This window comes from Pseudorasbora parva, chromosome 24 (genome assembly GCF_024679245.1).
Source record: "Pseudorasbora parva isolate DD20220531a chromosome 24, ASM2467924v1, whole genome shotgun sequence".
NCBI lineage: Eukaryota > Metazoa > Chordata > Actinopteri > Cypriniformes > Gobionidae > Pseudorasbora > Pseudorasbora parva.
Window position 1 is genome coordinate 3,555,376 of NC_090195.1, and position 26,334 is coordinate 3,581,709.

General features: G+C 39.3%; 1 protein-coding gene across 2 annotated transcripts in view; it reads right to left on the bottom strand.

The window, feature by feature from the left end:
• slc17a7b (solute carrier family 17 member 7b) overlaps positions 1–23,078 on the bottom strand; it is a 42,350-nt gene extending 19,272 nt beyond the window's left edge. For both annotated transcript variants that reach the window (XM_067434633.1, XM_067434634.1), the window contains exons 1-5: positions 22,951–23,078; positions 15,771–16,023; positions 13,399–13,517; positions 13,196–13,310; positions 11,724–11,811 (exon numbers count right to left, since the gene is read on the bottom strand). In XM_067434633.1, the coding sequence (XP_067290734.1) occupies positions 11,724–11,811; positions 13,196–13,310; positions 13,399–13,517; positions 15,771–16,023; positions 22,951–23,012 (637 nt within the window). In that variant the 5' untranslated portion in view covers positions 23,013–23,078. The remainder of the gene's footprint in view (positions 1–11,723; positions 11,812–13,195; positions 13,311–13,398; positions 13,518–15,770; positions 16,024–22,950) is intronic.
• Between the last annotated feature and the right edge of the window lie 3,256 nt (positions 23,079–26,334).

The following is a 26,334-nucleotide window of genomic DNA, read 5'->3' on the forward strand; positions in this document are numbered from 1 at the left end:
CACACACTCATGTCTGGTTCGCTATCTTTTTGGGGACTCATAGACGTAATGGTTTTTATACTGTACAAACCATATATTCTGTCCTCCTACACTGCTCCTACCCATTACACAACTTTCTGCATTATCACCTTTTCAAAAGAACTCATTCTGTCTGATTTATGAGCTTTTGTACCCATTGAGAAGTCCCCATGAGTCTGTGTGCATTCAAGTTTAAGTCCCCACCAGGCTAGAACAACACACACACACACACACACACACACACACACACACGCACACACGCACACACGCACACACGCACACACGCACACACACACACACACACACACAGTAGTAATGCTGAAGTATGCTGCAGGCAACTCAAATCAGCTCAGCCCATCCCCCATTCCCCCATCCACAACACATACACACAGCCACACACACACACACACACACACACACACACACACACACACACACACACACACACACACACACACACACACACACACTCATATCTGGTTCACTATCTTTCTGGGGACTCACCATAGATGTAATGGTTTTTATGCTGTACAAACCATATATTCTGTCCTCATACACTGCTCCTACCCCTAAACCTACCCATCACACAACTTTCTGCATTTTCACCTTTTCAAAGTAACTAATTCTGTCTGATTTATAAGTTTTTGAACCCATTGGGAGGTCCCCATGAGTCTGTGTGCATTCAGGTTTAAGTCCCCACCAGGCTAGAAAACCATTCACACACACACACACAGAGGCAAGGTTTTTTTGCTTGAAAACTTATACAATATTGCCCTCTACTGGTCATTTAAGGGAGAGCATGTTTTGAAAAAAAAACCAAAAAAAAAACAGTGTGATATATAGAATAACCAGCAGGTGGGAGTATAGCCTTATTTATGAACCAGGCACTTGTGTTCTTATTTTGTGTTTTTTAGGCTTTTGCTAAGGGAACACCGTTTGAGATATCCAATAACCGTTCGCATTTTAGCATCTTCTGTATATTTACTTCATGTTGTCCGAGTTTGGAGGAAATTGAATGAATCGCTTTTGAGGAGAGGGTAAAAACTCAGAGCTCGCTTTCGACTTCTTGTTATCTTCCAACCAAATTATCTGACTTCCTGTTGGTCAGAGCTAATGACTGTAAATTAGAAAGTTGTCCGGCTCGAAATGTACAATATATATACCGAGTTTGGTGAATGCAGATAAAACTAACCCCCCCGCTTTGGACAAAAGTGACACTTCCTGCTGCCAGTTGGTGGCGCTATAACTTTGACTCACAAAAGTCATATCCATGTGATCAGCCTCTTACAACGAACACACAGCTGAAGTTTCATCAAAATGAATTAATGTATGCAGAAGTTATAACACACTTCCTGTTTCCCTTTTCTCGCCATAAATTCGTCTCTTCCCCACGGCCAAACCGTTTGAGATATCAAAAAGTTGCTCGCAATTTAGCATCCTCAGTGTCTTGACTTCATGCTGACCGAGTTTGGTGCTGATCGGGTGAATCGTCTAGGAGGAGTATCGCAAATTCCACAGCATGCGTTTTCTGAACAACCCATAATAGCTCACTTCCTGTTGGGCTGACGCATAACATAGAGCACGAAAGTTGTTCGGCCCGATGAGCTCTATATGTGTACCGAGTTTCATATATGTACGTGAAAGTGTGTTTGATTTATAGACCATGTTTTCAGACCCCACTTTAGGGGGCGCTGTCGAGCCCCCCTGCCACGCCCGGGTCCCAGCCTTAGCCCGGCCCTGATGGCCGTGCATTCTGATGTGTGTGCAAAGTTTCAAGAGTTTTCGAGCATGGGAAGGGCCCCAAAAATGCCCAAATAGTCGCGTAAAAAAATAATAAATAATAATAATAACAAAAAAGAAAAATAATCCTTAGAAGAACAATAGGGCTCTGCGCCCTTTCAGGGCTTGGGCCCTAATTAAAGCTGCGAGCAGCGATGACGGGCCCAAGCCGGGGGCACCGCCACCCCGGTGGCATCAGCTTAACTGTGCACAGCAGGCCAATAGGCATTTAATATGGGAAAAAATAAATAAAGGGACTATGTCAAAGTCATTTGAATTCACCTCATTAACTGCAGCAACTGGTGCTGCTATGACCAGGAACCACAACACTCACATCTATGAGATCAATTACATTTTATTCATTAATTTTATGACAGGTGATGTCAAATGTCAATTTCAAAATGAGTGCAGAATACTGTCCAAATGCTGAAGTTGTATTATCCTTACACTTCTCTTAAAAATAAATTAAGCCAAATCACAGAGACCGCAACAATGATTTTAATATCAGTGTCAGGTAAGAGTAATATGCGTGCATATAATTTATGGAAGTTTATTCTAAACAGCCACTTTTATAAAATCATGTGAAATTATTTTTTCATCCATTTGAATTCTATCAATAAATAATTAGTTTAATGGGGGTGTCATACGTGATCTTTGCAAACACAGCACATGACCTTCTTTAAAGCCCATGTTATAGAAAACAATTAAAAGTATTAGGATATCACTTTCAATTATGTGCAAATGTATTTTTTGCAGCTTAAAATTTTGTAAGTTCAGAAGACCAGTATTTAATTAAAGATATAATATATATTTTAGTTTTTTACTTATTTTTCACAATAAAGTGATAGATATTTGTGATAGCCTATGATATGAAAGGGTTAAATTATGAAAAAAACAAGAGACAAGGTGACACACACACAGAGTGAGAGAGACCCTCTCCACACACACACACACACACACACACACACACACACACACACACACACACACACACACACACACACACACACACACACACACACACACACAGTAGTAATGCTGCAGGCAGCCCTTATCAGCTCAGCCCATCCCCCCATCCACACAAACACACACACACACACACACACACACACACACACACACACACACACACACACACACACACACACACACACACACAGTAGTAATGCTGCAGGCAGCCCTTATCAGCTCAGCCCATCCCCCCATCCACACAAACACACACACACATACACACACACTAGCATACGTACACTCATGTCTGTTTCACTATCTTTCTGGGGACTCATAGACGTAATGGTTTTTATGCTGTACAAACCATATATTCTGTCCTCCTACACTGCCCCTAAACCTACCCATCACACAAAACTTTCTGCATTTTTACATTTTCAAAAGAACTCATTCTGTATGATTCATAAGCTTCTGTACCCATTGGGACCTCAGTTTAGGTCCCTACAGTGACACGAGTCCCAATGAGTCTGTGTGGATTCAGGTTGAAGTCCCCAACAGGCTAGAAAACCACACACACACACACACACACACACACACACACACACACACACACACACACACACTGTAGTAAGCTGCAGGTAGAAATCAGCCCCCCTCCCTCTCTCTCCACACACACACACACACACACACACACACACACACACACACACACACACACACACACACACACACACACACACACTGTAGTAAGCTGAAGGTAGAAATCAGCCCCCCTCCCTCTCTCTCCACACACACACACACACACACACACACACACAGTATGGGGGGGCCCATCCCCCCTCCACACACACACACACACACACACACACACACTCATGTCTGGTTCGCTATCTTTTTGGGGACTCATAGACGTAATGGTTTTTATGCTGTACAAACCATATATTCTGTCCCCCTACAGTGCCCCTGCCCCTAAACCTACCCATCACACAACTTTCTGCATTTTCACCTTTTCAAAAGAACTCATTCTGTCTGATTTATAAGTTTTTAAACCCATTGGGAGGTCCCCATGAGTCTGTGTGCATTCAGGTTTAAGTCCCCACCAGGCTAGAAAACCATTCACACACACACACAGAGGCAAGGTTTTTTTGCTTGAAAACTTATACAATATTGCCCTCTACTGGTCATTTAAAGGAGAGCATGTTTTGAAAAAAAAAAAAAAAAAAAAAACAGTGTGATATATAGAATAACCAGCAGGTGGGAGTATAGCCTTATTTATGAACCAGGCACTTGTGTTCTTATTTTGTGTTTTTTAGGCTTTTGCTACGGGACCACCGTTTGAGATATCCAATAACCGTTCGCATTTTAGCATCTTCTGTATATTTACTTCATGTTGTCCGAGTTTGGAGGAGATTGAATGAATCGCTTTTGAGGAGAGGGTAAAAACTCAGAGCTCGTTTTCGACTTCTTGTTATCTTCCAACCAAATTATCTGACTTCCTGTTGGTCAGAGCTAATGACTGTAAATTAGAAAGTTGTCCGGCTCGAAATGTACAATATATATACCGAGTTTGGTGAATGTAGATAAAACTAACCCCCCACTTTGGACAAAAGTGACACTTCCTGCTGCCAGTTGGTGGCGCTATAACTTTGACTCACAAAAGTCATATCCATGTGATCGGCCACTTACAACGAACACACAGCTGAAGTTTCATCAAAATGAATTAATGTATGCAAAAGTTATAACACACTTCCTGTTTCCCTTTTCTCGCCATAAATTCGTCTCTTCGCCACGGCCAAACCGTTTGAGATATCAAAAAGTTGCTCGCAATTTAGCATCCTCAGTGTCTTGACTTCATGCTGACCGAGTTTGGTGCTGATCGGGTGAATCGTCTAGGAGGAGTATCGCAAATTCCAGAGCGTGCGTTTTCCGAACAACCCATAATAGCTCACTTCCTGTTGGGCTGACACATAACTTAGAGCACGAAAGTTGTTTGGCCTGATGAGCTCTATATGTGTACCGAGTTTCATATATGTACGTGAAAGTGTGTTTGATTTATAGACCACGTTTTCAGACCCCACTTTAGGGGGCGCTGTCGAGCCCCCCTGCCACGCCCGGGTCCCAGCCTCAGCCCGGCCCTGATGGCCGCACATTCTGATGTGTGTGCAAAGTTTCAAGAGTTTTCGAGCATGGGAAGGGCCCCAAAAATGCCCAAATAGTCGCGTAAAAAAATAATAAATAATAACAAAAAAAAATTAAAGCTGCGAGCAGCGATGACGGGCCCAAGCCGGGGGCACCGCCACCCCGGTGGCATCAGCTTAACTGTGCGCAGCAGGCCAATAGGCATTTAATATTGGAAAAATAAATAAAGGGACTATGTCAAAGTCATTAGAATTCACCTCATTAACTGCAGCAACTGGTGCTGCTATGACCAGGAACCACAACACTCACATCTCTGAGATCAATTACATTTTATTCATTAATTTTATGTCAGATGATGTCAAATGTCAATTTCAAAATGAGTGCAGAATACTGTCCAAATGCTGAAGTTGTATTATCCTTACACTTCTCTTAAAAATAAATTAAGCCAAATCACAGAGACCGCAACAATGATTTTAATATCAGTGTCAGGTAAGAGTAATATGCGTGCATATAATTTATGGAAGTTTATAATAAACAGCCACTTTTATAAAATCATGTGAAATTTAATTTTTTAATCCATTTGAATTATATCAATAAATAATTAGTTTAAAGAGGTGTCATACATGATCTTTGCAAACACAGCACATGACCTTCTTTAAAGCCAATGTTAAAGAAAACATTTAAAAGTATTAGGATATCACTTTCAATTATGTGCAAATGTATTTTTTGCAGCTCAAAATATTGTAAGTTCAGAAGACCAGTATTATATATATAATACATTTTTTTAAACTTATTTTTCACAATAAAGTGATAGATATTGCTGATAGAAATTATGATATGAAAGGGTTAAATTATGAAAAAACAAGAGACAAGGTGACACAGACAGAGTGAGAGAGACCCCCTCCACACACACACACACACACACACACACACACACACACACACACACACACACACACAGTGAGAGAGACCCCCCCCCCCCCCCACACACACACACACAGAGTGAGAGAGACCCCCTCCACACACACACACACAGAGTGATCCTGAGAGAGGGAGGGGGGAGGGGAATGACAGACACAAAATCTAAACAGTGAGCGAACATTGTTTTTATTTCACTGTCTGAAAACACTGTTTTACAATAACAACAATAGTTTTATCTTCAAAACAGTGTTCCCTAGGACATATCCAGCCTGGTTACTAAATAAGGCTACACTTCCACTTTCTGGTTATTCTATATTTAGTTATTCTATATTTATATTTAAACAAAAGGCATTAATCTACTTTTTTTTAAGACAATTAAATGTGTTTTTTTCTTTTGTTAGTAATGTTTTTTTATATTTATATTTTTTTATTAATAATTATTTGTATTAACACAATTATTTAACTAATTATATAAAACAATATTGTCAATGCCCTACAAATAAACTGGTTTTATACATTTATTTTTTTATTCAAACCCAGAATAATATGTTTTATCCTTTAATGCAGGCCAAAGCACAGCATTGAGAGGTAATCTTTTTAGCGCACACGCACACACACACACACACACACACACACACACACACACACACACACACACACACACACACACACACACACACACACTCATGTCTGGTTCACTATCTTTCTGGGGACTCATAGACGTAATGGTTTTTATGCTTTACAAACCATATATTCTGTCCTCCTGCCCCTACCCCTAAACCTACCCATTTCACAAAACTTTCTGCATTTTTACATTTTCAAAATAACTCATTCTGTATGATTTATAAGCTTTTGTACCCATTGGGACCTCAATTTAGGCCCCTACAGTGACATGTGTCCGCATGAGTCTGTGTGCATTCAGGTTGAAGTCCCCACCAGGCTAGAACAACACACACACACACACACACACACACACACACACACACACACACACACACACACACACACACACACACACACACACAGTAGTAATGCTGAAGTATGCTGCAGGCAACTCAAATCAGCTCAGCCCATCCCCCCCCCCCCCCCCCTGCCCCTCACACACACACACACACACACACACACTCATGTCTGGTTCACTATCTTTTTCTGGGGACTCACCATAGATGTAATGGTTTTTATGCTGTACAAACCATATATTCTGTCCTCCTACACTGCTCCTACCCCTAAACCTACCCATCACACAACTTTCTGCATTTTCACCTTTTCAAAGTAACTCATTCGGTTTGATTTATAAGCTTTTGTACCCATTGGGAAGTCCCCATGAGTCTGTGTGCATTCAGGTTTAAGTCCCCACCAGGCTAGAAAACCATTCACACACACACACAGAGGTAATGTTTTTTTGCTTGAAAACTTATACAATATTGCCCTCTACTGGTCATTTAAGTGAGAGCATAAGTGTTGAAAAAAACAAACAAAAAAAAACAGTGTGATATATAGAATAACCAGCAGGTGGGAGTATAGCCTTATTTATGAACCAGGCACTTGTGTTCTTATTTTGTGTTTTTTAGGCTTTTGCTACGGGAACACCGTTTGAGATATCCAATAACCGTTCGCATTTTAGCATCTTCTGTATATTTACTTCATGTTGTCCGAGTTTGGAGGAGATTGAATGAATCGCTTTTGAGGAGAAGGTAAAAACTCAGAGCTCGCTTTGCCACTTCTTGTTATCTTCCAACCAAATTATCTGACTTCCTGTTGGTCAGAGCTAATGACTGTAAATTAGAAAGTTGTCCGGCTCGAAATGTACAATATATATACCGAGTTTGGTGAATGTAGATAAAACTAACCCCCCCACTTTGGACAAAAGTGACACACTTCCTGCTGCCAGTTGGTGGCGCTATAACTTTGACTCACAAAAGTCATATCCATGTGATCAGCCTCTTACAACGAACACACAGCTGAAGTTTCATCAAAATGAATTAATGTATGCAAAAGTTATAACACACTTCCTGTTTCCCTTTTCTCGCCATAAATTTGTCTCTTCGCCACGGCCAAACCGTTTGAGATATCAAAAAGTTGCTTGCAATTTAGCATCCTCAGTGTCTTGACTTCATGCTGACCGAGTTTGGTGCTGATCGGGTGAATCGTCTAGGAGGAGTATCGCAAATTCCAGAGCATGCGTTTTCCGAACAACCCATAATAGCTCACTTCCTGTTGGGCGAAGCTTATGACTATGAGTGCGGAAGTTGTTTGGCCCGATGAGATCTATATGTGTACCGAGTTTCATACATGTACGTGCAAGTGTGTTTAATATATAGACCCAGTTTTTCAAGGGGGCGCTGTTGAGCCCCCCTACCACGCCCGGGGCAAAGGCCTTTGCCAGACCCTGTTGGCCGCGCATTCCGATGCGTGTGCAAAGTTTCAAGAGTTTTCGAGCATGGGAAGGGCCCCAAAAATGCCCAAAAGGCGAAAAGATAATAATAATAATAATAATAACGAGCAGCGATGGCGGGCCCAAGCCGGTGGCACCGCCACACCGGTGGCATCAGCTTAACTGTGCACAGAAGGCCAATAGGCATTTAATATGGGAAAAAATAAATAAAGGGACTATGTCAAAGTCATTTGAATTCACCTCATTAACTGCAGCAACTGGTGCTGCTATGACCAGGAACCACAACAGTCATATCTCTGAGATCAATTACATTTTATTCATTAATTTTATGTCAGGTGATGTCAAATGTCAATTTCAAAATGAGTGCAGAATACTGTCCAAATGCTGAAGTTATATTATCCTTACACTTCTCTTAAAAATAAATTAAGCCAAATCACAGAGACCGCAACAATGATTTTAATATCAGTGTCAGGTAAGAGTAATATGCGTGCATAAAATTTATGGAAGTTTATTATAAACAGCCACTTTTATAAATTCATGTGAAATTTAATTTTTTTTATTCATTTGAATTCTATCAATAAATAATTAGTTTAGAGAGGTGTCATACGTGATCTTTGCAAACACAGCGCATGACCTTCTTTAAAGCCCATGTCATAGAAAACAATTAAAAGTATTAGGATATCACTTTCAATTATGTGCAAATGTATTTTTTGCAGCTCAAAATTTTGTAAGTTCAGAAGACCAGTATTTAATTAAAGATATAATATATGTTTTTGTTTTACTTATTTTTCACAATAAAGTGATAGATATTTGTGATAGCCTATGAAATGAAAGGGTTAAATTATGAAAAAACAAGAGACAAGGTGACACACACACACACACACACACACACACACACACACACACACACACACACACACACACACACAGAGTGATCCTGAGAGTGGGAGAGGGGGGGGTAATTTTTTTTATATTTATATTTTTTTAATTATAATTATTTGTATTAACACAATTATTTAACTAATTATATAAAACAATATTTTCAATGCCCTACAAATAAACAGGTTTTATACATTTATTTTTTTATTCAAACCCAGAATAATATGTTTAATCCTTTAATGCAGGCCAAAGCACAGCATTGAGAGGTAATCTTTTTAGACAGAAAAGTGTCTCTCTCTCTCTCTCTCTCTCTCTCTCTCTCTCTCTCTCTCTCTCTCTCTCTCTCTCTCTCTCTCTCTCTCTCTCTCTCTCTCTCTCACACACACACACACACACACACACACACACACACACACACACACACACACACATGTCTGGTTCGCTATCTTTTTGGGGACTCATAGACGTAATGGTTTTTATGCTGTACAAACCATATATTCTGTCCTCCTACACTGCTCCTACCCATCACACAACTTTCTGCATTTTCACCTTTTCAAAAGAACACATTCTGTCTGATTTATGAGCTTTTGTACCCATTGAGAAGTCCCCATGAGTCTGTGTGCATTCAAGTTTAAGTCCCCACCAGGCTAGAACAACACACACACACACACACGCACACACACACACACGCACACACGCACACACACACACACAGTAGTAATGCTGAAGTATGCTGCAGGCAACTCAAATCAGCTCAGCCCATCCCCCATTCCCCCATCCACAACACATACACACAGCCACACACACACACACACACATACACACACACACACACACACACACACACACACACACACACACACACACACACACACACACACACATCTGGTTCACTATCTTTCTGGGGACTCACCATAGACGTAGTGGTTTTTATGCTGTACAAAACATTAATTCTGTCCCCCTACACTGCCCCTGCCCCTAAACCTACCCATCACACAACTTTCTGCATTTTCACCTTTTCAAAGTAACTCATTCTGTCTGATTTATAAGTTTTTAAACCCATTGGGAGGTCCCCATGAGTCTGTGTGCATTCAGGTTTAAGTCCCCACCAGGCTAGAAAACCATTCACACACACACACAGAGGCAAGGTTTTTTTGCTTGAAAACTTATACAATATTGCCCTCTACTGGACATTTAAAGGAGAGCATGTTTTGAAAAAAAAAACAAAAAAAAAAAACAGTGTGATATATAGAATAACCAGCAGGTGGGAGTATAGCCTTATTTATGAACCAGGCACTTGTGTTCTTATTTTGTGTTTTTTAGGCTTTTGCTACGGGACCACCGTTTGAGATATCCAATAACCGTTCGCATTTTAGCATCTTCTGTATATTTACTTCATGTTGTCCGAGTTTGGAGGAGATTGAATGAATCGCTTTTGAGGAGAGGGTAAAAACTCAGAGCTCGTTTTCGACTTCTTGTTATCTTCCAACCAAATTATCTGACTTCCTGTTGGACAGAGCTAATGACTGTAAATGAGAAAGTTGTCCGGCTCGAAAAGTACAATATATATACCGAGTTTGGTGAATGTAGATAAAACTAACCCCCCACTTTGGACAAAAGTGACACTTCCTGCTGCCAGTTGGTGGCGCTATAACTTTGACTCACAAAAGTCATATCCATGTGATCGGCCACTTACAACGAACACACAGCTGAAGTTTCATCAAAATGAATTAATGTATGCAAAAGTTATAACACACTTCCTGTTTCCCTTTTCTCGCCATAAATTCGTCTCTTCGCCACGGCCTAACCGTTTGAGATATCAAAAAGTTGCTCGCAATTTAGCATCCTCAGTGTCTTGACTTCATGCTGACCGAGTTTGGTGCTGATCGGGTGAATTGTCTAGGAGGAGTATCGCAAATTCCAGAGCGTGCGTTTTCCGAACAACCCATAATAGCTCACTTCCTGTTGGGCTGACACATAACTTAGAGCACGAAAGTTGTTTGGCCCGATGAGCTCTATATGTGTACCGAGTTTCATATATGTACGTGAAAGTGTGTTTGATTTATAGACCACGTTTTCAGACCCCACTTTAGGGGGCGCTGTCGAGCCCCCCTGCCACGCCCGGGTCCCAGCCTCAGCCCGGCCCTGATGGCCGCGCATTCTGATGCGTGTGCAAAGTTTCAAGAGTTTTCGAGCATGGGAAGGGCCCCAAAAATGCCCAAATAGTCGCGTAAAAAAATAATAAATAATAATAACAAAAAATAATCCTTAGAAGAACAATAGGGCTCTGCGCCCTTTCAGGGCTTGGGCCCTAATAATAATAATCCTTAGAAGAACAATAGGGCTCTGCGCCCTTTCAGGGCTTGGGCCCTAATAATAATCCTTAGAAGAACAATAGGGCTCTTCGCCCTTTCAGGGCTTGGGCCCTAACAATAACTGGCTATTAATATTATTGTTGTATTATTATCCTATTAATTATTATTAACAATCATTGTAATTACCATTATTATAATTATATTATTATTCCTTATAATTATTATGAATACTTAATAATCGTATGGGCGAAAGCAATAATCAAAATGATTTAAGGTCACTGACAATTTTCCATAGATATTAAACTGCTCAGCAAAAATAATGACCTCACCACAGAACGCTGTTGTGGCCAATCGGCTTCTTTCCAGCGGCGGGGCCCATTTAGCCCAGATCCCGTGGCATGCTGGGTAAGACACACCCTGAGCAGAAATGACAATGACAGTAGATGAAGTCATAGACTATAATCAGAGCACTACTGTGGTTTAGTCACGCAATACCCAGATTATTGTCAAGACATGCAGAAGTCAGTAGGTAACACTGTTGGGAGATATATCATTTTATATTTTACACTATATTGCCAAAAGTTTTGGGACCCCTGACTTTTAACGTTAATGCCATCCCATTCTTAATCCGTAGGGTTTAATATGGAGTTGGCCCACCCTTTGCTGCTATAACAGCTTCAGCTCTTCTGGGAAGGTTTAGGAGTGTGTTTATGGGATTTTTCTTCTAGAAGCTCATTTGTGAGGTCAGGCACTGATGTTAGACGAGAAGGCCTGGCTCTCAGTCTCCGCTCTAATTCATCCCAAAGCTGTTCTATCGGGTTGAGCTCAGGACTCTGTGCAGTACAGTCAAGTTCCTCCACACCAAACTCACTCATCCATGTCTTTATGGACCGACGCTTTGTGCACTGGAGCGCAGTCATGGTGGGACAGGAAGGGGCCATCCCCAAACTTTTCCCACAAAGTTGGGAGCATGAAATTGTCCAAAATGTCTTGGTATGCTAAAGCATTAAGCGTTCCTTTCACTGGAACTAAGGGGCCAAGCCCAACCCCTGGAAAACAACCCCCACACCATAACCCTCCTCCACCAAACTTTACACTTGGCACAATGCAGTCAGGCAAGTACTGTTCTCCTGGCAACCGCCCAATCCAAACTTGTCCATCGAATTGTCAGACAGAGAAGCGTGATTGGTCACTCGGAGAACACGTCTCCTCTGCTCTAGAGTCCAGTGGCGGCTGCTTTACTCCACTGCATCCCTCGCTTTGCATTGCTCTTGGTGATGTAAGGTTTGGATGAGCTGCTCGGCCATGGAAACCCATTCCATTAAGCTCTCTACGCTGTTCTTGAGCTCATCTGAAGGCCACAGAAGTTTGGAGGTCTGGAGCTATTGACTTTGCAGAAAGTTGGTGACTTCTGCGCACTGTGACCCTCAGCATGCGCTGACCCCGCTCTGTGATTTTACGTGGCCTAACACTCTGTGGCTGAGTTGTTGCTGTTGTTCTCAATGGCTTCCACTTTGTTATAATCCCACTAACAGTTGAGCATGATATATTTAGTAGTGAGGAAATGTCACGAATGGACTTATTGGACAGGTGGCAACCTATCACGGCACCACGCTTGAGTTCACTGAGCTCTTGAGAGCGACCCATTCTTACACTAATGTGTGTAGAAGCGTCTGCATGCCTAGTGCTTGATTTATACACCTGTGGCCATGAAGTGCTTGAACACCTGAACTCAATGATTTGGAGGAGTGTCCCAATACTTTTGGTAATATAGTGTATATTGTTTTTGTTGTTTTTTTACCTCCACCAGCCCCTGTAGTATCCTCACTAAAATCACACAGCCGAAGTGTATCCGTGCTGCTGTGGGAATCAACATATTCAGGATAGACGTGGACACGACGGCAAAGCCAAACACTCTGAGAAACAGAGAGAGGGAAACATCCACTGCATCAACAGTGTTTGTACTCATTCTGTTCAGTGTGAATTAATGACTGTATGACTGACCTGTTGGCGGCAAATTTCTGACAGATAAAGCCTCCAGGAATCTGAGTGACAATATATCCCCAAAAAAATGATCCATGAATCATTCCTACGGTCTCTGGATCCCAGGTGAACTGAGCTTTCTGAAATACAGAAACTTTCCTCACTTAATAAAATGAACAAATTACAATACAGAACTGAAAAACTATATAAATGCATAAAACAACACAGAAATCCTCCAAGCATGAATGCATCAGTTTAAATTGTAATGTTGCTTTTATTAACAAAATGCACTAAATAAATCGATGTGCACTGCATTCAGCAAAATAACTAGTTGCATGATTTTACACATAATACTTTATGCAGTGAGTAAATACTGCACAGTATGCAACACTGTTGGGAAATGTTCAAAATAACACATTGTAATATACTCAACACTCATGAAAAATAAGGCATGTTACATTGCTGTAAATCACAAGCACAGTGTTTTAAAGATCTTGCATTGCCTCAAGTATCCTTCAATTGCATAAAATAAAATAAAAACAGTGTGCTCTGCATCAAGCATGATTAAAAGAATGAAAGGTCATCATCTAAGGTTTTTTGCCAAACGATTCAAAGATTATGATCAGAATCAGTCCTAGTTCACAATTTACAAGTTAGGTGTCATTTGTACGCTTTGTAAAGCGTAAAGTGTTGTTAAAATACAACCTCTTTTTTATGTTTGATGTCTAATTCATTATAATGATTTGTCATGTCTAAAAATCTTTTAATATCATTTGAGCAGAGTAGTTGCAAGATCATCTGGACACAAAGATCTGATGAACAACTATGGGGAGTTTGAACATTTTTGACAAAATTGCAGAAAATCTGGTGGGGTGGAAATTGAAAAATTGACTTTGACATGATGCAAGAAAACTGGAATTTTGTTTTAACTGAACAATAAGCTGACATTAGCTATGTTTCCAAGGAATCCACTTATTTATGTGCATAAAATATTGCATAAAAAATGCTGCAGGCACATGAATTGTAAAAGTGCACCTATAAATGTATGTGCTCAATTGAGGGCAATGCCCTGATTACAAGACATGCACATAAACTACAGTGGAAACACATTTACAAAATAAATCCCTCAATGCGCAACAAAAAAGCACATGACTTTGCCTCAACAGAGAATGTGATTGGATAACTGGACTAACCGGCGGACCAACCGCATCCCAGCATCTCAAAAAAATCCTTTTAAGAAAAGTCATTTCACTCGGCGGCCATTTTAAACACCTCTCGGGCATGCAAGTGCAGCTCCTATTCCTTTGAATGAGGAAACATCAAATTCTCCAAAACTGTTCGCCAAGCTTATGATTAAATATCATGCTTATAATTACCAATGAAATCTGACAACAACTCTCTCATAAATTTTGTTTCTTCAAAACGCTCAAATCATGTTGGTTTGGTCATTCTAAAAATGCCTGAGCATAAGTCTTACACATGATTGCATTATTGATTAAGTCCAACACATGATTGCATTCCCAAACCGCAGCATCCGAACGAAAAGATAACATGACAGATTTTATTGCGTTTGGTCTGTGTGCTTGGAAACACAAGTCATTTATGATGGTGGAAAGAAGAGCAACGGTGGCTCAGTCAATTGCTGCAACCATTTTTATTACATTTATTTGGCGGCAATTTCCCAGAAAGTGACGTTTTTGTTCACCTGAAAACATGGGATGGAAACGCTGCTTTATTCGCAAATTTTTTATGTGACATTCCAATTGTGTGCATAAGTTAAATCCGCAATTAAATGGAAATATAGTGACACAAAAGTAGCCTAGAAATCTAGACGCACCCTAGCGGCAGCAAATCTAATCTGCCGTGAGTGTCATCTAAAAACTCTCAAAACCCTTCTGAACTCTAAGAAACAAACTCTAGTCCGGCCAATCACATCGTGTATAGAGTCGGTGGGTGGAGTTTAACATAATGACGACGGCCGAGTTGCGCTTGCGTGCTTCTAGTAAACACAGGAGCTGGCGAACGGCGGTCTTTCGAATCAGCTTTGATTGCGACTTTGGAAGACTTGGAGTTAAGCTTTTCTCTGAGAAAAGAACAAAGAACGGCACTGTTTTGCCGACCGGATACGGCGAAAGTTTAATCTATCAACGAGCTCCGCTTCACGTTGCTCTGGTTGGTTGTAGCGCTATCCTATCGCGTGCAGAGGGAGTTTGAAAGACAACCGTTTATCCCGCCCCTCGGATTGAGCCGTCAATGGTGAGTTTTCAGACCAAACATCTTGATGTGGGTCTGGCTTGTCAGGCTAACACAAAAGGGTTTGAGAACAACACCAAATTTGCAAAGTGTTGATGGAGTCTATAGTTCTGAATTTTTGCACATGAAATTGAACTTACCACATTGTACGGCTTTCCTTCTCTATAGACGGTGTGGTTGTTCACCATGCTAACGACGGCCACACCCAGGTTACAGCGGATACCGAACGAGATACAGAACCCCAGGCCTGACAGTATAGCGATGATGTACCGCCGCGGCAGGCCGAAACACGTGCAGTCCACCACAGGCAGCTCCTTCTCCTCCTGCAGCTCCGGACGGCCCTCCGCCGATAACTCAATTGTCTCGCCATTCTCCTGACGCTTCTCTAGAACCCTGCCAAACACACACACACACACACACATCAAAAACATTTGGCTCTTTTAACTGTTTCATGCACCACTAAAGTCTTCCGAATCAGCTGCCTTTAGGAAAGAAAACTGAGAAAAATCTCTTTAATATCTCAGTAAGTTCTCTCAAGACAGCAATGAGAGAGCTGGAGGGGAAACAATCCTTAATAAAGTCTTAACGTGCTCAGATTTATCAAGAAACTTCATCAAATTCTTCCAAAACACACAAGCTACACACTCAAATATTATGGCTAAATTTAAGTAGTTCAAGTTCAAACTTTATTATTTTACGCACAGTCGCTGTACGATGAAATTCCGACTCTGCTTTTCCGCGATGAGATGCCATAAAAATAATAGAACATGTAAATAATAATGGTAATGATAATATTGTAGTAAAAACATGTATGTATTTGAACACAATGTAAAATTTCCATTTGAATTACATAGTTATATCACAAAAATGTAATGTGATGCATCAGTCATGCATAAATGAAAAGAGGATGAAACAGGTCAGATTTCTGTAATAGTACTAATAAACTCTTCAATATGACAGTATGGCGATGATGGTCCTGACTCTCTGTGGTCATTAAAAATCCCATGGCACTTCTCGTAAAAGAGCAGGGGTGTACCCTGGTGTCCTGGCCAAATTCCCTTGATTGGCCCTTAACAATCATGGCCTCCTAATAATCCCCATCCACTGAATTGGCTCTATCACCCTCTCTCCTCTCCACCTATCGCTGGTGTGTGTGTGAGCGCACTGGTGCCGTTCATCCAAGTGGATGCTGCACACTGGTGGTGGTTGAGGAGAGACCCCTGACATGAATTTAAAGTGTATATTTTATATATGTAAAGCCATATTTTAGCCATGTTCATATTTTTTTAACTGTTTTCATCATGAACACATTAATGCTGATTCTAAACCATTTGAATAAATGCATTCTGAAAATTTTATATAATTTAATAATACATTTTGCTTTTTTTTTGGAATGCAAAAATCTTACGTTTCATTTATGTATGACTTACAAATATGCATCACATTAAAGGTGCACTATGCAACTTTCCTTCCACTGGAGGGCGCCCATTCAAAACAAAGGCGTAGTTTGATGACGCCAAGTGTGAGCGCAGTATCTTGGGACATGTGGTCTTCTCCTCACAGCCGGTGGAAAATAGGACTCGGGCAGAAATCATGTTCATGGATGCAGATATTAACGTTACTGTAGTGTAAAGCAGAGCAGGAGCGAGTGTTGAGGAGCTGAGCACGGCCGCTGGAGCGATTGTTATACAAACACACGGCTCGCGAGTACCAGAACTTTTATTATGGCGGGACAGGACACAGTCGCACTTCCGCGTTTCCGGTCATGATTTTAAGGTAAAGCAGTTCTGTTTATCATATCAGATACATTTAAGTGTGTTTAAAATGATGTTCTGACGTTCCTCTGTGCGTTCGCTCGGCGTTGCTGTGACATGTTCACACTGCTAAGAGAAAAGCGCTTCTGCAGAATAAAACCGAGGGTAGCGCAGATATGACGCGATTGACAGGCGACTCGCTCAAACGCTATGCTGACACGTCCCGGTCCTTAATGAAAATAGCATTTTTCTCACAATTTACAAATAGTTGGAAACATTTGGGATATTGTAAGTACTCAACTGAACAAAATATATAACACCGGCCTAGTGGTTTTTGGATATTTTACTGCAAAAATACTACATAGTGCACCTTTAAATGTATTAGTTTATGATAAACTGCAATCCAAATGGATGGAAATACAGTATATACAATTCATGCATACATCTTAAATGGAATTAATAATTCATCTGCATAGCAATAATTAATTTATAGCTCTAAACTCTTATGGTATAACAATGTTTATATGCATGTTTTTATTTCTGCTAAGGGATTTTAGGATAATCATCTGAGTTCAGCTTTAAATTATCATTTAAAGTTTTGGATGTTCACTGGTCATCATAAAACAAAAATATGAGGCTGAATTGAAACGCTTCACAGTTCACATTCATAATGAACCGATGTGTCACATCTAATCCGGATTAAACACACAGTAACATGCTCTGAGAGCGGCAGATTCCTTTGACCACAAACATCACAGAATCACATCAAAAATTAATAAATATCTTCTGAGAAATATGAGTGGTGTTGGACTTCATAAAACTCCCAGTGTGCATACTTATGCAGTATTCTGCCGTTTTATAGAATAAATAAAGAACGTATTGTGTTCGTACTGCAAATTCCAAATAGAAAGTGCACTTTAAAAACCCGGAGGATGGCCTTCATTTACTGTAAAAATGAAGTGTTGGACACTTCACACACTCAACTGTCACAGCTTTAACATAGTGGAGGAGGAAGAGCATCAGATTCTGATCTCAAATGACAGAACAACCTTATAAAATTCATACACTACACGCTTGAGTGTGTTGTGTATTAGTGCGACATTTGGGACACAACTTTGATTTGAGGAACCATTCGTGTTTGGAGCACAAACACTGCAGGACGATACACACACAATCAACGTTAGACGGTTGAGCACATCAGGAACTCTAAATATGAGCAGGAGTAATAAATCATTTGAATGTATAGCTTAAATAGTAGAGCTTAAATAAATTGTGCTGCAAAACTTCATGTCAGATGTGTCAAAGATCTGTGGCCTTCAGCACAAGTCGTGGATCTCTCTTCGAATCTCTCGTCACTGTTAAGTACAGACAGCACGACGCACTCTTACCGTCAGGTTACAGAACCACTGCAGCTGATGAAATAATAATGTTCCTCAGAGCCTGAATTATTGATCAAACTTTCTATTTTAGTCTTTTTCTGCCTCTCGTCTCCCTCCCCCTTCATCCATCCATTCTTCCCTTCTGTTCTTCTAAATCAGTTCATCCACCTCAATCCATTGAATCTACACTGGAAAAAATACTTTGCTATAAAAAAAACCTTCAAAACTGCTATAAAATAATGTTTACAGTGTGTTTATAGAGGTTAATTGAGATTCATTTGACTGAGATTAGATGCATTTAAACCATAACAGTCCTTCAGATGCGTAGCAGTACTGTGACAGACAATAAAATAAATAAAATACTGAAATAAGTTTAAGCTGAAGCACTAAAATAAAAAAAAGCAAATTTATAATACTAAAAAGAGGAACCTTGTAAGGGAGTATGTTAAAAAAAAAAAATCTTTTTATTTCCTTATTCATTTTGGGTGAAAAAATTCTCAATTCTTACACATTTCTGTGTTATTTCAGATTTACCTGACACTAATTGCAACAAAACAACAACAAAAACTGTGTCTGGTCTCTTTATACATCAGTCAACGTCAGTTCCAGAATAAGTCATAAAATGAGCCGGACTTTCTGCTGGCGAGACACTGTTATCCCTATTTTTGACACTTATCGCTTTAGTCCGCTGGAGTAACGCCAGGTTCAATGCTTTGCTTAAAGGGGTTAAAAAAGGCCTTCTGAAGCGAATTGATTGATTTGTGTAAGAAAAATATCCATATTTAACATGCTATTACATAAAATATCGCCTTCCGTATTCAACTGCCTCTCGCAGTTCAAAGCCTTAGGCCGGGGACACACTGCAAGCGTGTCGTGAGCGTCTCGGCTGCGTGGCGTGCCCGTTTTTATTTCGGTTCCCATGTTAACCGGTTAGAGCTTGCATACTGCCTGCGGCTCACACGCGGTCCGAGCCGCGCGGAAAACGCATGCATGCTTCAAATAAAAGAGACGCCTATTTTTCACATGACACGCAAGGGTGTTGGAAGCGTTTCTAGGCAAAATAGAATAGGAAAAGATGTTTATATGCCATTTTGACACGAATACATATTAATAAATGACATTTTCATGTTTGAAAGTCTGTAGGTTAACATAAATGCAGATATAGGCCTAATTGTAATAATAAAAAACAACATAATTATCGATTTTGAAATATTAAACCTGTCAATACAGAACGAAATATTGTGTAGCCTATTTTGCCATCAATACCATAGATATGTTTGGCCAATAGGCTACTGCTGACATTGTCTTTGCTGTATCAATAGGCGATATATTTATATTTAACATGAAGTATAGGGCTTCCCTGAACATTAGTAGCAGCAGCAGAGCCGCGTCAGACACGCTTCTGGTGTGCAAAGACAGAGAAAACGCCAGGCAGCCGCCTCGCGAATGACACGCAGCAGAAACGCCACGCTCACACCACGCTTGCAGTGTGTCTCCGGCCTTACGCTACGTCTGACATCATCGTCACGGCAGTTACACTTTTTTAAAGTAAAGTACTTTATAATGTGTTAATTTTTCTCACACAAACGATTCTCTTCAGAAGGCCTTTATTAACCCCTGAGGCGCGTGGACCACTTTTATAATGGATGGATGCACTTTTTGGGGCTTCAAATTTTTGGCTGCCATTATAAGCTTGGATTAGCAAGGACATTATTAATATACTCAGGATGGCTCGAGGATGAGAAAATCATGAGCTAATGTTTATTTGTGGGTAACCTATCCCTTTAAGGCTCGCACAGTACAAAACATACAACAGTCTCAAACACAATGAGACTTGTGAATAAAAGCCTGGCATCATCAAAAGAGCAGACTGCTACAAGCTTCTATCACGGCCGAGGAGAGTGTTTTGGCCAATATAATAACCTGTTGATCTCATCTGATCTGATTACAGAGGAATCAATACTCAAGTAAGAGAATTGAGCTTTTAAATGGCCGTTTATACGTAACAACATCCTCACATTGTCCAGGAAGAACTAACAGTTTAATGACGCTCCAGTAATAGCAGCCGTGACGTGGACAACCGTGGTGACTTGTGGGGCTTTCCAGGAGAGAGAGAGAGAGAGAGAGAGAGAGAGAGAGAGAGAGAGAGAGAGAGAAAGAGAGAGAGAGAGAGAGAGAGAGAGAGAGAGAGAGAGAGAGAGAGAGAGAGAGAGAGAGAGAGAGAGAGAGAGAGAGAGAGAGAGAGAGAGAGAGAGAGAGAGAGAGAGAGAGAGAGAGAGAGGATTTAACTAGCAGCAGGTTAGTTGGGGATCTATTTCAGGACTGGATTTACACGTTAAAGACCGCTCAAAATCCAGAGAAACAGACAGACCCTGTGTGCTAATGTGACAGTTCAATGAAAGTTGATTTGACCCTTAAAAGTATAAACACTGATTAAATGAATAACACATTCATCCGCATATATCATCATTTAAATACGAAGGCGTTTTGCCCGCGGGGATAAAAAAGAGCAGCGTACTTCACTTCATCAATCTTTAATCACAAGTTTACTGCAATTTTCTCTCGGACTGAACCTCCGGCAGGAGACTATAAACGCATCAAACGCCTTCACTAGTCCTGTAATTATTCCACTGACATTGAAGAATCGATTATAATATTAAATATTGAATGTCATTAAGTATTAACTGAGCCATTAATATTTAACCAGTGTTAATTACAAACCAATATTTGACAATTTACTGCTGAAACAAAAGTCAAATGACGTCATTTCATATTCTGTTCATTGTATTTTTTGCTTTATCTAACAATATCCATGTCAGTTCTTTAATAAATCTTTTTAACTTAATTACAATCATAAATCTGCTATTACAAATGCATTATTTATAGTTCTTTTGCATTACATAATTTTCCAATTCATAACAGGAACGTTGTGAGGGAAGTATATTATGAATTTAAAATGTATATAATTTATTTTTTATAATTTAATATTTTTTATAATTTAATATTTTCAGAATTAAGTTTAGCTGCCAAAAAAGAAGGTAAAACAGTGAATGTGTTGTAAAATCCTAAACGTGCAGCTGTAATAGCTGAAAATAGTTATATATGCTAAATAACACTGTAAAGGATATAATAAAAATGCCATAGATACTGTAAAATATGCATTTAAATGAATCATGCATTAAGGTCAGATATGTCTATATAATTGAACAGTACTCAGATGCTCACCAAATGTGCTTTAAACGATCGCTATACCCTTAAAGTAGAATAAAATACAATAAAAAACAGAAATGTTATTCAGGCAACAAACTGAAATAAGTTAAAACTAAAGCACTAAAATAAAAAAACTGGACAAAAATATAAATAAATTAGACAAAAACACATGACAAAAGCATATAATAAAAACTAATTTTATAATTATATTCTCAGAAGTTTAGCTGCCAAATAATAAAGTACAACAGTGCATCCGAAAAGTATGAAAAAAAAATGTGGATATTACTATTTGCTAAAATGTAAAATATACATTATATTCATCATGCATTAAGGTCAAATATGTCTGTACAATTGAGCAGTACTCAGATGCTGAACAAATGTCACCAGGAAGTGTTTTAAATGATCATTACACACTTAAAGTAGCATAAATACCCTATCAGGTGTCAAAATCTGGACATCTTTACATGATGCAGAACGGAAGTGGTCACATGACAGGTGAAATGTGACGACACAAACCGGACAAGAGTTGCTATTAATAGAGTCCAGTCGAGTTAATCTGGTCGCGTTAATAAAGTCACACACACACACACACACTAGACAAACACCTACATAAATGAGTATCTCTTTAACTTGTGATGACACAAGCACCAAAGCACCGAAAGACTGACTTATGTTGTTCTCTTTTATATGACTCTATATTGTGTGTTTGCGGTCATGTACAACAGCTCACCTGCTCTAATCCCACCGGCTCCATACCTCCATACACACGCTCATCTTATTTTTACAATATATGTTCTGATAAACAGCAAGTACAGGCTAAATTGTTGGTTTTAATTTAATCAGAATTGGACCTCATTCAGCTCTATTTTAACGCTTTAACCACCGAATCAGACATTCCACTGTTAATACGAACACATACACCGGCTTTGGCATTTCTTTAAAAGTTTAATTAAGTTTATTTTTCATTTGTCTCTTACCGGTTTATCCTTCCAAGTGTCTTCGCCGCTGCTGCTTTAAACCGCTCAGGTCGGACCTCCATCCTCTACAACTCCACCGCGGGACCGACCGGTACTCTGCGCGCGCTCCTGCTCTCCTGCTCACAAGCACTCACCCACCCCCTTCCACACACACACACACACACACACATACACTAATACTCTCCCTCACACAGACACTAGGGCGCGCATCCATCCATACACACACATACATCCATAAACTTCAGGTGTTTAAAGGACCCCCTCACACCAACGACGATAACTATCGGTATAACGATAACGATAGAAGTTTAACAAAAGTCCACATCACGACAATAACGACACAAATGATCGATATTAACGTTACTTTCATAATGATTTTTTTCCAGGCACTTAACGATAAAAAACACTCAGGAAATCAGAATTAGCGCGGGCTTCAACCTGACCCTTTCTCAGAGTGTGACGTGGCGTTTTACGGTTATCAGCGTTGTAAATCCTGCAAAGTTTTTTTTTATATTTGCATTTTTTATGCGTGTACATTTATAACACTATAGCCTACTATGCATTATATTCTTTTTATTAAATTACAAAAAAATAACTAAATAAATAAACGCTGCTGTGAGGGTGTTACTGTTTCTAATACAGCGCCTATGTGAGTGACGGTAAAATTGACCTCTTTCACTCTTCTGACTGCCTTTATCAATATCTCTCTATGTTTTCCCTCTTTTTGAAAGAATAGTTTATCTTTTTAAGTGTTTGAGCCAATTGAAACATAAAAAAATATATATTTATGTTGTCTCTCATTTGCTATGACTTCTGCTTCTGAAAAGGCCGTAAATGTGAAAAGGGTCAATAAACATAACAGTGTGGTGTGTTGGAGTGGACGCTAGTTATCGTTGTTGTTCTTGGTGTGACCGGGCCTTTACGATAACGATAATATTTTGTTTTTGTAAAAATCATTCTAAGCTTAAAAGAAGAGTCTATACCACAACTTTTATGATAACTACATAGGAACAATATCGTTTATACCATACAATAATTTCCCGTTTATATGAACGATAAAAAAACAGCCAATCAGAATCCACTCTAAGCGCACTCTTTATCTCGAGCCATTTTTCATAGCCAATCAGAATTATACCTGCAGTGCGCTTATAATAAACAGAACATAATGCATTTGTGTGGCTGCTAATATTAACAATATAGTTATCGTTTTTGGTGTGAACGGGACTTAATTCTTTGAGAATAATGAACTCGATAAGAACACAAAGGAACAATATCGATTATACCATACAATAATTTCCCGTTTATGAACGATAAAAAACAGCCAATCAGAATCCACTCTAAGTGCAAGGATTTAAAGTGGCAGCCATAAAAACAAATACAGTGATCAGTTTTCGATCGATGAATGATCCTAACAGTCACTCAACTGTCTAATAAAACACAATATTGCTTATTTATCTGGATTTAAACATTCTTGGAAACATTTGGGATAATTTTTTGGGTTTTGGGATATTTTAATCCAAAAATCGTACATATTGTGCCTTTAAATATAATTTCTGGAATGACACTCCAAAAGGAATATCGGTGGATCCATTATTGGATAAAAGCCAGAGATTATACACTGAAACCAGTATTACTGCGTCCAAACAACTTTATTTTGCGAGTTGCATCAAGGAAATGTTGCACTAGATTAAGAGATAGAGCTGAACTAGTTAAGTGGAGTCTTTGACACGCTGTGGTTGTGTTTGGGGCTTGTAATGATTAATGAACATGGAGGTCTGGTGTCCACGTGTGTCACTGTCCGAGGTGCTGAAATGAGATTACAGTAAATCTGCAAGAGTGAAGAGGCAGCGTGCTCACACGACTTAAACCCTCCCTCTGTCTGTGAGTGTGTGTGTGTGTGTGTGTGAGAGAGAGAGAGAGTGTGTGTGGAGGTGTGTGAGTGTGTGAGAGTGTGTGTGTGGGGGTGTGTGCGTGTGTGAGATCAGGCCCCGATCCCTAAACCTTGCATACACGCACACTAGCTGTCTATTTTTAATCCACAAGGCAAATAAGATGCGAGACACTTAGTGGACACGATATGCCACTACAAACAACAACTCAAGAGCTCGAGCTGGGAATGTGTCTGAGAAATAGAGCTGGATGTTTTGATGGTCCTGGAACAACATTTCTATCATATTTAATCCTAGCCATTAACCAACCCTGAAACAAGACGGATATGATCAAAATCAGACTCCTGAACGCTGTCACTTAACAACATGTGACTTCACCTCACTTCAGTATTAACAAACTCACATACTTAAATTGCACTGCACTTTATTAACTACTCATTATAATGCTGTTTGCACATTACACTCCTGCACTTCTGTTATCCACGTATTTATTTTTATAGTCTCCAGTTTACTTTATCTCACTTATTTTATTCCACATCTCTTATTTCTTTTACTTGATTTATTCATAATTCTACATATGTATATATACATAGCACCTTATCCTATTCCTATTTTATCCTATCCCTATTTTATAATTTATTGTGCTTTTTTTGTTAATTGTTATTTGCTGTCCATGGAGCGGACCTGTTTACATTTCACTGCCGGTTGTATTCTGTATAACTGTGTATGTGACAAATAAAACTCTTGAACTTGAATCAAACCTAACATTTGATTTTCTGATCTAGTGACATTATTTCTGGTTAAAATATAGTCATTGACTATTCCTGCAAACAATGATATTTTACATTTACTGAGTTGTTACAAATACATAAAAACAGTTTTACAAAACTAGACAACAGGTTGAATTTAAGCTAAAGGCCTATATTTTCTCAAATAAATAAAACAGCTAGACAAAGACGACCCAATATTTTGTAAAGCAAGTAATACTTTTATTCTAAAAGGACATATTACATGAATGATAAATAATAATTGATAAAAGTACTTCAATGTTAGTGGATATTTTTTTATCCACTGATCGTTCATTTATTTCAATATACATAATGTTAATTGTACAACATTAAATATTATCCTTCATTAAAAATGTTTGTTTCATGATGCCCAATGCATTAACTAATGTTAACCAAATAACCTTATTGCAAAGTGTTATCAATAACTGTCCAATAACTGCCTAATAACTGTCTAATAACTGTCCACTACAAAAGCAGATGCAGCTGATCTGAACGATATAATCTGGAATTTATTTACATATTTATTGATTGAGATTTTCAATGGAATGGAAAATTCCATAAAAATATTTGAAGGAACGTAAGATTCTGTATATTAATAGCAAAATATGATAAAAAAAAACAGATGAATAGAATAGACTAGAGAGAACAGAAAGCACAGGAAAAATAAATGAACAGAACAAAAAGAAGGGATGAACAACAGAAGAAAA